The sequence below is a fragment of the Centropristis striata genome, chromosome 7 (assembly GCF_030273125.1).
Source record: "Centropristis striata isolate RG_2023a ecotype Rhode Island chromosome 7, C.striata_1.0, whole genome shotgun sequence".
Taxonomy (NCBI): domain Eukaryota; kingdom Metazoa; phylum Chordata; class Actinopteri; order Perciformes; family Serranidae; genus Centropristis; species Centropristis striata.
Genome location: NC_081523.1, coordinates 30494239 through 30507505, shown reverse-complemented (window position 1 = coordinate 30507505; position 13267 = coordinate 30494239). Strand labels below are relative to the sequence as shown.

Sequence of the window (13267 nt, the reverse complement as noted above, 5' to 3'; positions counted from 1 at the left end):
ACTAATACCACAATGCAGAATTACTCCACCACAAGTAAAAGTCCTGCATTCAAAACTGACTAAGTAAAACTACAAAATTACCAGCATCAAAATGTACTTAAAGTATCAAAAGTAAAAGTACTCATTGTGCAGAATGGACCCACTCTGATTGTTTTATATATTTAGGGCCTCGGGGCAATCGCACCGAGCACTACTGTTATGCTGTGGATTTTTTCTTCTTCCTCTTCCGGACGCAATTTCGTCCCGCTACTAGTCCTACAACTTGAAGAGTTGCAGGACAAATTATATATCAAAACGTGCGGTTTGATCGAGATTGGTGTGCTATTACTTTTCTCTACAGAATACGAATTTTTCACGACGTGAGTCGCGAAAAACTGCCCAAAATTTTGCATTGAAATGAATGGGACGGCCGAAAAAAAATTAGCGAAAAAGAACAATAATTGGAGATTTTTAAACGTCTACTCCTCCGGCATAATTTCACCTAGAGACTCCATTTAAACTTTAAACAGTAGACACAAGTCTTGTGTATCGGTGTATTAATCCACGTTTCGATAGGTCATATATTTTTTTATCAATCCCTGTTCAATGACCATGATCATTTTTGGAGAAATTCTGAGATTATAATGGGTGTGTATTGCACGGAATGTTCGTGTCACAGTGTGTGACATCATCGCCAGAGTGTAGAGGGAGAGAAGAAATTGTCCAAAAAAAAAAATGTAAAACTGCGCTCCAAGCCACAAATTTCACTCTACAGAGATAATTTATACATAGAAACGTAGGAAAATTGTCTTCTCAATCACAATCCTCTGGTAAAGCTGTCAGAGTTATAGTTTGGGCGTAGGACGCACAGATGCGCCACCAACACGCACCAACAGCCTCATTGGCTCCCATATTAAAAACGCCGGAAGATTTCAGAAAAAAGGGACATTTAACAGTTTTTGTAGATCGCTCTAACAAAGCTATTTTTTCATTTTTCTTAAAAAAAAAACATATGTAGACGTTCAGGAAGAACTCAGGACGCTCAAAGTGAAGTCGGATCAATAATAGGTATTATGGTTTTGCCAAAAATGCTTTTTTGTTCGAGGCCAGAAATTTCAGTCTGTCCACCTCTGCTGTCACTATGCCGGAACAGGTGCCAGTTAATTCTGTTGATTGCTTTGATCTGATTGCCTTTGATCTTTGATGTGATTACAGTTACAGATATACACACACACACACACACACACACATGCGCGTAAGCGCGCACACTCCTCACACATGCATACATATGCTTCAAACACACACGTGCACACACACACACACACACACACACACACACACACACACACACACACACACACATTTTGAGGTTAAAGGGCATAGTTTGAAATCTCTGAAGAATATCATCATACTGTACACACACCGGCAGTAGCCCCCGTGGCCCTTTCAGAATTTCCCCAGGGGAAATTTTCTAGTCTAACAATATTACTGGATTATTATTATTGATGCATTTATGTAAGCAGAATTTTGATTTTGTAGAGATAGGACTAATTTAAACTACTTTATATACTGTTTGAAAAAAGAAAGTCTAATCACTGTCAATTGATCATGTTTTTTATTTCAAATCTTGACCTGAAAAGTAACTAAAGCTGGCAGCTAAATGCAGTGGAGTAAAAAGATTTACCTAGAAAGATTTGCCTCAAAATGTGAAGTAGAAGTATGAAGTTACATAACATAGAAATGTAAAAGTAAAGTAAAGTAAAGTACAAGTACCTCAAAATTGTACTCAAGTACAGTACTTGAGTAAATGTACTTACTTACATTCCACAACTGCATGACGCTCACCTCACCTCTCACATGGAGGTGCCTGAGCCAAAATGCGGTGTCTTGCAGTGCTACGGTTGTTTGCAGCTATATTTATGTTCTGAATGCCGTCTATAGCACCTTTAATGATAATTTATGGATTTTCTGTAGTTTCAAAAATGTCATATTTGATGTTCTATTTATATTTTACTTTTAGTTCTTCTTTCTGTTGATGTGAGAATTATCAAATGTCCTCACATTGATTAATATCAGTTTATAATGACATGAGATAAAGATCGGGATCGTCCAGAATTAAAAATAATTAACATGACTGAATAATACCTTTAGTTGTTTTCACAGTGTGGGTTCAGACAGCGTTGGAGAGTTTGTCATATGGTACATCTCTATTAGTGTATGATTGTTTATGAAGTTCAGGTAGGATTTAAGTGAGTTAAAGAGCAGAGCAGAGTTCTGCAAATCAGATTGGCTAAGCTTCAGCAACCAAGATAAAATGCTTCAGATTTCTAAAGCTGTGCACTGAGAAGGTGAAAATGTACATGAAGATTCAGCTTCACGTGAAATCAGTTTCACCTGACCAGCTTGGTGGGATGTCACATTTTTTAAAGTGCAGAGCTTTTAAAATCTGGCCTTTCAAGGATGTGGATGAGGCAAAAGGAGAAGAGAGATAAAGACCAAACTGCAGAAACCATGAGTTTGGACAACTTACTTTCAAAAGTGACCCTCCTTCTCTCTGAAAGGTGTGTGAAAGAAAAAGGATAGTAAGCGTTTCATAAATGAGTGATTTTACATGTGTGTTTCTATGTGTGTGCAGGTAAGGGCCAGTGTTAAGTTTGAATCTATCAACCTGCAGTGTTCATCTATCAGAGAGAACTGCACTTCAGTAAACATCATCCCTTCACTCACCTTCAGGTGTTGCAGTTGCCTTCCTGCGTTCTGAGTTTGAGGGTGCCAGGTTGGTCGGGCCCTGCTGATGCTCAGGAGACTTCACCATGGCAGACATGATCATCTGCTGCCGCGCTGTGGCCGGGTTTGCAGAGCTAGCATGATCCTTATACTGGAGCGCTGGGGTTGGAATAGTTGATTTAGTGAGTTTGCATCAATGTTTTGATCACGTATATGATACTTTCATGCTGAGTATGCTGTTTGTTGTTGTTAAAAGAATATATATATATATATATATATATATATATATATATATATATATATATATATACAATATAAATCAATCTTAATAGTTATTGTTCATATTACTGTGCACTGTCAAAATATTTGGATAAACTTAATTTCGATGCTTTGGCAACATTGTTCTTGAAACCTTCACGCCAATAAAGTCTTTTGAATTAAATTTGAATTAAAAAAATATTAGTTTGGAGCATGTGACCAAGTATTACACATTGCACCTTAAAGCAGAGTGTATAAACTGCTGCAGAAGAGCAGTCTTACCTTCCTCTCTCAGAGCTCGCAGCTCCGCTCTCATTTTCTGCAGGGCATCCTCCAGCTCAGTGCAGCGAGTGCGCTCTTTGTCCAGAGCTGACTTCATGTCGCTGTACTGCAGGGGGACTGGCTGGATAGAGGGCACAGGGGATACCTGTCCTTGTCCCTGACTCTGAGCCTGGGCTTGGGCCGCCATGGCAGCCAACAGGTCTTCTCGACGACGCCCAAACAAGCCCTGAGACAAAGGAACCAAAATGTTGTTCACCTGTTTTAAACTATTACTTTGGTCCTTACTTTCTGACTTTGATTCAGTTTCTATTCATTTGAGGATGTCCGGAATATAACCATTACGATCTAATAATGATCAGACTTGTTCATTCAAAAGCTTTCCCAAGATAAAATTTCTTAAAGACATTCTAAAAAAATCCAATTAATTACTTAATTGTCACTTTATCTCTTTGCTATCTCAGATATCAGACATGCAATCATTCTATAACTGTTTCTGTGGAGCTAGTTGTCATCCAGAAAGTATTAATATTACATACACTCAATTTTCTTAACTGGATTAAAAATCATCATGCAAATCTTCAAAAGCTTTTTTTCTAAAACTTTAGAAAGAAACTTCTAAATAGTTTATTACATTTTCCTTGGTTTTTAAAATCATTCAGACCTGCGTAGCAAGAGACAAATGATACTCCAATTAAACACATAATCCCAGCTGACCTTCTTCTTCTTTGAGCCACCATGGGCCTGGGCCTGAAGGAAGTCTATGAGCTTTGTCTGCTGGGTGATGGTCCCCTCCATTTTCACCTTCTCATGGGAGTACACAGCCTGCAGGTGGAGCTAAGTGAACATCACTACTGCCATGAATTTCTCCTCAAGTACTTCAGTTCACACAGAGGGTGACAGAGGGACAGAGAGAACAGGGGACGTATGCTGTAGGGCACAACAGAGTGTGTGTGGGGGCACATATGTGTTGATGTGTCTCTTACTGTTAAAACATAGTGACAGAACAGCGAGGGAGAAACAAGACTGCAAATGACAAAGGCCAGCAGATCTACATGTGCGTGCTTCTTGAGTACATGTTTTCTCTGTGGATACGCATTAGTAGGTATATGTGTATGTGTGTGTAGCAGCACCTGGATGTTCTCCAGCTGGTATTCCAAGTCAGTCCTTTCAGTCTTGAGCAGGTCAGTCTGGTCCAGAGCATCCTGCAGCCCCTGAGTCAGACGGAAGATGTGGGTCTTCTGGGCATCCATCTGCTGCTGCAGTTTCTCTTGCTGTGGAGGTAAAACAGCTGGTACATCACCATCTGGATGCCGCTACTTTGCCACTTGCACTTCTTACAACTGATTGCTACCAATGATAGCACCAGCTAAACATGGTTTGACATTTGCGATGACTTTTCTATTCTGGCAATTGATTTGCAGCAGATTTATAAATGCAAGACATGCATGGAATAAGCAAAACAAATACATTTAAACATCTGAAATTTGCACATAATGCATAAAAGAAAACAACAGAGATCGATGGCATAAATACAGAAAGTACCTCCTCCAGCAGCCTCTGCTTCAGATCCCTCTCACTCTCAAGCTTTTGCTGCAAACTGTGGGCGTTCATCTCCAGCATGGCATGCTTCTTCTCCAGATCATTCAACTGACAACAGAAAGTGAGAAAAGTTTACTGCAACATCTGCTAACCAGAAATATACTTTACATTTAAATACTATTTCAACAGTGTTGAAATGCTTACAGTGTCTGCAAGGCTCTCAGCTTTGAGTTTCTGGTCTTTGAGGGCCTGCTGCAGGGCCAGGATCTCAGCTTTGTGCTCCTTAACTGCCTGTTCCACCGCCTGGCGAGACTCAGAGTTTCGCTGCTCTGAACGAAGCCTAGAGCACACAGCAAACCAAGTTTACATTAGTTATTTTAAGTATTTATGTACACTTGAACACTTGAGTTTTGATATTTTTACTGGCTTTTTAAAAACTGATGTACAATTCTTATTTGAATCAAATAAAATGTATTTGGTTTCATGTACTACCACAGCACAGTTCTTTTAAGGGTTACTTTAGGGTAAAAGAAAAATAGATTCTGTTTTAATATGCTTTTTGTGTACCCAGTTCTCATCACACGCCCTGCCTACACCAACTCAGAAAATAATTTCATATATTTCCCAGAATACCTTTTGACAAACTCTAGAGAATATGCCCAAACCTGTTGCTTTCTGTGTGTGTAGGCGGAGGGAGCTGAGCCAACACTGATAGCAACATTCAGAGCAAAAAAAAGAGCTTTTTCCTGTCTACGAAAAGAAACTCATAACCCTTTCTAAAATGTCACATCTTTTGGTCAAATTTTATCATTGGCTATTGAAACCACTTTGGGTCAAAAAAACTCAAACCCTCTGAAGTCTCAATTGTTCCTGCACTGCAAAATATCGTATTGTTTGTCTCATAACCTTCAGAAAGGAGGAAACTCAACAAATTGCAATTCAAACATTACACAAACATAAATTTAGTCCATAATTGTCCATAACATTATATTTATACAGTGTGTGTGTGTGTGTGTGTGTTTATAACCTGTTCTGTTTCTCTGTGTCCAGCAGTCTCTGGATGTCCCTGGTCCTCCTCTCAGCCTGGTTCTTCTCGTCCTCTAGTGTTGACCTCCAGGCCTCCCACTGTCTCTCCTTCTCCAGCAGCTCGTCATTTAGAGTCTCCAGCTCCAGAACCTGCTCCTCCAGCATGGTGCATGTGGTCTTCAGTGTCTCCAGGTTCTGGTACATAACAGGATTTAGATGAGAAATACACCTGATACCCAAACTGTGCCATGGACACAACTCAACATCTCAAGGTTTTCATGGAATTAATTCTCAGCATTTTATAAAGAGAAAAATGTTGTTCAGCAGCTTCAAAGGTATTGAGGTCAATTACCACGTAGCCTCAAAGACTACAACTGCTCTTTGACTGATTAAGAAATTGTGTTTTTTTTTTCTCACTTCACTCTCAGGTTACACTGTGAACTGTGTCTACACTGTTTTTTTTGGGACTGTGGCGTTAGCGCCATTTTCTGCTAGCCACCTGCTTGCCATTTTGACAGCTGCATGCAGGTTTCCATGTACAACCACTTTTACTATGTTACATTCTTTTGGGTATATGGATGTGAATTCAATTCTAAATCTAAAATCATTCGAAATTAGCTTTCAATTTCAATTATCAAATGTAGAATCTGCAAAATGATACCATGAAATCTATCTTTTTAAATGAATATTTAAAAAATGTAAATAATAGTAGGCAGGGTATAAAGCCAATGATCTACTGATTTGTCTAACAATGAGTTAAGCTTCAGTTCTGTAAAAGCTTGAAAAACTGACTTAAAAATGGTAAGTCTAATTAACTAATGGATTTGGAGAATTGTGAGACTTGAAATCGACCATGTATTTTCTTTATAATATTGACTTGTAGGTCAAATTTGCAAATTAACTAGTAAGTATAGCTGCAAAATAAAAGGCAGTGTAATGAAAAGTACAACATTTCAGTTAGAAATTAAGTGGAGTACAATTACAAGAAAGCATATACTGTTCATTTAAAGGAAGTAATCATGTAAAGCTTAGGTACCTTAAAATTGTACTTATGTATAGTACTTGGGTAAAAATACAACTACCACTGTCACCTTCTGACTCTCAGCTTAGTATTGCAGCCTACGGTTAGAAGTAGCTGTGTGTAGTCTTCTCTCCAGAATTTACACCTTCTGTAGCAATCCAAGGAAGACCAGTGGACAGCAAATAGTGATGTCCAAATTAAGCTTCATAAATAGTTGTATTTGTGGATAGAAACATGCTGAAGGAATTGAAATTCAGTGTACTTTCAACCTTTTGTTGAAAAGACAGAACCCTCTAGTGGGCTCGGAAAAAAAAATTTTTCCTGGTATATGCAGCACGTAAGTGATCTGCATCAAAATCACATTACACAAACAGGAGATGTCCACTCCCTGATCTTTCTCCTGCCAGGACATGTTAGTCACAGACCATCACACAGAAAGGAGAGCGGCGCTGAAAGATATCTTAACAGCAATTTCTTAATTTATATATCAGGTATGGAACTCTGTGAGCCATAGCACCATAAAACAATAACAGGCCAAAAATAAATCACAACCCCAGACACAGGGGTATTTGATGCCAGCTTAAAGCCAATATACCTGGAGTTTAACAACTAGCTTACCATGTAAATGACTATGTGTACCTTCAGTGTAAATAATAACTCCTCAATTGCAATTAAAAACAGCTTTGGTACTCCTGTTTACATGACATGTTTGGGCACAGAACGTTTTGTTATTCACAGGGCCTACACAAAGTGCTGTGTTTTATGTCTTACAACGCACTGCTTTAGACAAAGCATTGGGAGACAAATATAGCCTGTGCTGGTGCTGCAGCAACACCACGGCCCTCTGAAGTCCAACGCTTCCACAGCTGACACGACCTGGGAGTGATGGGGATGACACATCCCTCCCACACACCACCCCATCCCTCGTCTATGACTTCCATCGCTGGTTACACAACCAGCAGGACCAAGAGCGCTACTGGACACCCACACACAGATCCTCCCACAGGGGCAGCACACACATCACAAAGCCTCCTCGCTCACGCTCTCTATGCTTCATCCAGAATACAGCATATAACAATGCTGAAATATTCCCAGGGTTTCTGCTGCCTGATTTACACTTAACACTGTCAGAGCTGGGAGAGATGTCTAGGTCACCTGTCAAAGGTAGTGTGGAGATATCACATAATGTGAGTAAGTGGAAACCTGGTGTCTGCCTGGCTGTGAGTGGGAAGTGGGCAGGGGGAAGGAACCTGAACTAGAGGAAGCAATACAACTGTCTCAGACATCAGAAACCCGTGGATAGTTCCTTCAAAATAATCCAACCAATGACAGCTGATATCTTGTGGCAATTTCATGCAGAAATGTAAAAACTACTAGAGCACAGTGGTTGGCTCAATGGTAAGCACTGTGACTAAGAAACTGAGTTAAAAAGTCTGCTATTTGGTTGATTGCCTCACCACTTGGTGATAGACTGCCCAAGGTGTTACACAGAATGAATGGTTGGAGGACTGCAGTGTTGCAGTTTCATTTTGAGTCATGTTAGGGTACAATCTCCCCTGAAACAGCTCTCATAAAAAAATAAAAAAATACAAGCAGAACTCATAGATGCAACACGTGTAATCAACGAAATGGCTGATTACAATCAATCTAAAGGTGCCCTGTGGATATTTCTTAACTGTTTAACTGTCTAACTGAAACATATGTATTCTGAGAGCTTGTTGTTTTTTTAAAATCTTGCATTCGCCACCTGTAGAACAGATTGGTGTCATTGACAGGAATGTGTATCACGTGACCTACAGGCTTGTGCATGAGAACTAACAAAACACGGACCAATATGTAAAAACATTGTGAAAACGATATAAAAATATCTATCATATATATTTTGCTTCATGTTTTTTATCGTAATGTGGAAGAAAAAAAAAAACAGTGGCCGAACTGCATTATTGCAATACAAATTAATTTGAGCAAACTATAGAGGCTAAAATTTGGTGTGTAGTCATCAAAATTAGACTTTACCAGGTGCTTATTATATACAATCTATTTGTTTACTGAATAACCAGAAAAATGCTATATTGTGATATATACTGATGTTGAGATATGAAGTGACTTATAGAAGAGTGACAGAAGATTTTAGTCATATTGCCCAGCACTAGTCACACCAATCAGTATAACGAATAAAATTCAACAAACTACTTTTTGGTAATCATAAGTAAGTAAGTGTTACTATTTACAAATATGTATGGTGTGCATTGCATTGGCCCCAATTGTGATGGGGCCCACTGGGAAAAGTCCTAGTGCTCCAGATGTCTCCAGACCTGTTTTTGGTTGTTCAGGTGCATTTCACGGTCGGCCACCTCCCGGCGCAGCCTGTCCACATCCTGGCTGAGATGCAGCCGGTCTTCTCTCTCGTCAGAGGCCTCATCCAGCTGCTTGGACAGGTAGAAGTTCTGGCGGTTCAGCTCAGCGTTCTCCTGAGTCAGTGTGGTCAGCTGCTCCTCCAGATCTGTGATCACCTGCAGGAAGTGCAAAAGGAGACTCAGACTACCATTTTAAAGGGATGAAAATATACAGAGCGTCCACTCTGTTGTTATGTGGTTGATATATTTTGGGAGCAAAGACTTCTTGATAAACCACAATTAGGTGTTTCAGTGTGCATTTTTGCCCTTTAACTGAGTCCTAAACTTAAATGTATTAAGGCTATCATTTATACTATTCATGTTTCATTCAAGCTTCAAAACATGCATGAAAGGCAGATTAATGACTCTGATCCACTTCCACATCAGGTTTCTAAGCTTCAAAGTTGACACACTGACTGGATAAAAGGGTCTGGAAAAAACATCCCTACTGTTGTGATGTACACTCATTGTACACGGTAAATGCACACTAATTTCAATTATTTAAATTCTTTCTTACATTCCGCATGTAAGCATAGCATTGTGCATATTATTGCTCCACACAAAAGCTTGACCAAGCAACCCACACAGTCTAAAATCTACTGCTGCATTGTTACATGATGTAGATATCTAGGTTTGTGATATCATGCATTTAAGCATGATATCTGTTTAAACCAGGCAGCATTCAGAGCAAGGAGCGGGCTAATCATTTCATCAGCATCAGTCTGTTCTTCTAATCAGCCATCACTGCTGTGCACGCTGTAGGGAAATGAGGGTTACAGGCTTGTTGTGGCCGTCTGTAAGAGCTCCTTATTCTCAGCTCTCATGGGAACATGTGTACCACGCACAACTTCCAGGTGGCGGGTGGAGGGGAAGGAGGCAAAGCTTTTAAGTCCATAAATTGGCTGTCTGTTCTGTACTGACTCAGTGCTTCTGCTCCCCTGAGGCAGGGACTGACAGCAGAAACTAAATACTTAAGGCGGGGCGAGGAAGTCAATGCTGGAATAGATACAGTGGTGATCCGGCAAGCCTCTATATTTACTTGACTTGTCTGTCATTCCCATCTATACAGCAACTTGCAGACCTAAAGTAAATCACATCCGGAGCTTTTCATCCTCAACACTGCTGAATGCAAATTGCTCAATACTATTTGTGATGCCAGTGGGTGTATGACAAATAAAAAGCCCTGTGAAAGAGGCATTAAATCAGTCTCACTATTTCCTTGACTGAAATGAGAGTAAAATTTACTGTACACGGATGGTAAAAATACAGAGGAACATCTGCTCTCTCTATGAAACAGACTGAGTAGCAGAGATGCTGTGGAGGGTGAATCCACCTGAAGTTGATACCTTCACATTTTTTAAAAATAACCCCTATTTAGTGAAATGACTGCTAATGAGATATGAGTCACTGATATGGATGGAACAAATTTGTAGTTAACTTCTTACACTGTCAGTTTGAGAAAATGACTAACCAATGTTGCATTTACATTTAGTCATTTAGCAGACACTTTTATCAAAAGCGACTTACAGAAAAATAGGGGAACAATCAAGTTATAATGCAATAACAGCCAGTAATGCAGCTTAAGTGCTAGCGAGGATTCTTTAATGAGTAGAATTGTCATTTGGTGCTAGGAGAGATGCACTCTGAGGAGCTGGTTCTTCAGGAGTTTAAAGGTAGAGAGGGATGTCGTTGGTGGAACCACTACCAGTTCCTGCTCTGGTAGGAACTGGTAGTGGTTCCACCAACGGGGAACAAGAAATGCAAAAAGTCTTGATTGCCTTGGACGAACGAAGGATTTCTACAGTCTAACGTAGTGTGGTTAAAAATAAAATGTGTACACTCAGCAAATTTCATAGCACTTTCATAGCATTATCGGATGTCTTGTGTGCAAATTGAAGTTAACATTTTGGCAAATAAAGTGGAAAATTTGGGGTATGTCCACAATGGAAAGAATTATCCTTAGAGGGGCAGAAAGGGGTTCAGTATATTTCAAAGAAACTGGCACTTTGATATGTTTGATATACCTGATGTAAGTGCTGGGTTAGATGGTGCACTAAAACTGTCAAGGGGTGGTAATAAATATTAAGAATTAAAATATTCATATAAATCTAATGACAATTTTGCCCACACTGTAGTTGTCAAAATATCTTGCTTCGGTCCAAAGTGTTCAACAGACAGACAAAGAGAAAGACATCACAAATCTCAGCAAGGGAAAAAATAGAGTGGCATTTCAAGCTCTGCTTGTTGCAGCATTTGGCTGTGTTTGCCTGAACATTGGCCAGCTGAATATATGGACAGTGCTTTGTGAACAGTTTGCGAGTGGGAGGATCTCAAAAGTAGGGCAATGGAATAAAGGAAGACCATGACGATCTTGATGTTTATTCAAGGTAAATGAGTTTGAAGGAACTCAAATCCCTTAAGCATAACATCATCATTTCTCAAGGTTAGTGGGACACCTGGGGCCTCATGTATCAAAGAGTGCGTAGCTTTCATACTGAAAGATGGCGTACTCCCAAAACTAGAAAAGTACGTACGCAAACTGACCTCCACATGTATCAAACTGTGCTTACGCCAGGTTCACCTGGCGTAAGCACAGCGCACCTTTCCTTGATACATCCCAACCAGCGTGGAACTGAGCGCACATGCACGAGCCACCAACCACGCCCCGGCTCCTCCCGAAAATGAATACGCAGATGATATGTAAATGACTATAAATCGCCGGCATGCCCGCTGATTATCGACAAAACAATGGCAAATAAACTTACTGGCGCTGCGCGCAAGGTGGAAGTGGTGATCTCCGGGGTGGAGGCAGGAAAATAAGCTTTTTGGTGCCTCAGCTCTGGGATCAGCAACAAGATGTCACTGTGGTTGTTAACTCAGCCGGATCAGAGACCTGCACCATGGCAGAAGGGTCCGTCAACACACGCTCCTTCTAAACTCCACCGTTATTGAGTTGGAGCCGCTAGAGCTGCCAGTGCATAATGCGTGCCAAGATCATTTTTACGCATCAGTCTATAAGCCACACTTAGCTTGTTGTCCCAATTAAACATCACATACAGGATCAAATATGCACCACACCTGACTTATTCTGAAAGGATTTCCAACACACGTTTTTTCTCCGGGGAGAGAGATCTGTGCGTCATGGATCGCTGTGCACCTGCAGCGTTAACATCTCCATGTTAAACCAAAGGAGAAACGGTCCGCGATCGGCACTTTGACACAGTAATTAAGGCAGGTTAACTGTGAAAAATGTATGCACTCCATAATCAGAATCACAAGAGCTTTATTGATCTCCGGAGGGAAATTCTGTATATAAAATAGTGGAAATAGCAGGATATATAGACTTAAGAAAATATACAATCTTAACATCAAAACATATAGACTTCAACATACTATCATTGCACAAGTAAGCAGCACTACGCAGGTGAAGTCTAAAAAAATTATAATAGATGAAAAAAAAATCATCTATCCCCCCATATTTAGAACGGGTTATTGATGGTGGAAAACGGTATTTTCCTCCATTTTCCGAGAGCTATGAACTATAAGAATAATGCCAGTTGTGTGTAGTATGAGTTTAGACATGAAACACGTTTTAAATAGAGCATAAAAGACAGTAGTTTCTGCCAAACAAAAGTTTGCGGTGCCACCGCACATTGGCCCTCATTTATCAAGCGAGCGTAGAAACGAGCGCAGATCTAAGTGTATATTTCATCTTATGACAGGGTTCACGTGTGATTTATCAAACGAACGTATCTCGCCAACCACAGCGTAAAAATGATCGGCTGTTCATAAATGTGGCGGCTCGAAACATGCGTAATTTAAATACCACGCCCTAATATATACCCGATTCAGATGACTCGCCTTCAGAGTTTACGACACCGAAGGGCGCAATACGGCCAAAAAGAGGATTTTTTTACCCCCTAAAGCCAGCTTTATTAGCAAAATGCACCGTTACAAATGACAACAGGGGCAATATAGACATATTAAAGAAATACGCAGCGACGGAGGTTTATGAAATAAAAGTACTTCTAGTTATAAA

General features: G+C 40.0%; 1 protein-coding gene across 7 annotated transcripts in view; it reads right to left on the bottom strand.

Annotated features, from left to right (window-relative positions):
* The window catches only part of LOC131975170 (citron Rho-interacting kinase), a 69362-nt gene that overhangs the window by 18240 nt on the left and 37855 nt on the right, over positions 1–13267 (bottom strand). For 3 of the 7 annotated variants that reach the window (XM_059337743.1, XM_059337745.1, XM_059337748.1), the window contains exons 16-24: positions 9148–9345; positions 5813–6006; positions 4990–5125; positions 4789–4893; positions 4377–4517; positions 3961–4080; positions 3247–3472; positions 2707–2865; positions 2510–2533 (exon numbers count right to left, since the gene is read on the bottom strand). In XM_059337743.1, coding sequence (XP_059193726.1) covers positions 2510–2533; positions 2707–2865; positions 3247–3472; positions 3961–4080; positions 4377–4517; positions 4789–4893; positions 4990–5125; positions 5813–6006; positions 9148–9345 — 1303 coding nt within the window. The remainder of the gene's footprint in view (positions 1–2509; positions 2534–2706; positions 2866–3246; positions 3473–3960; positions 4081–4376; positions 4518–4788; positions 4894–4989; positions 5126–5812; positions 6007–9147; positions 9346–13267) is intronic. The other 4 variants (XM_059337744.1, XM_059337747.1, XM_059337746.1 and 1 more) reach the window with 3 other exon arrangements.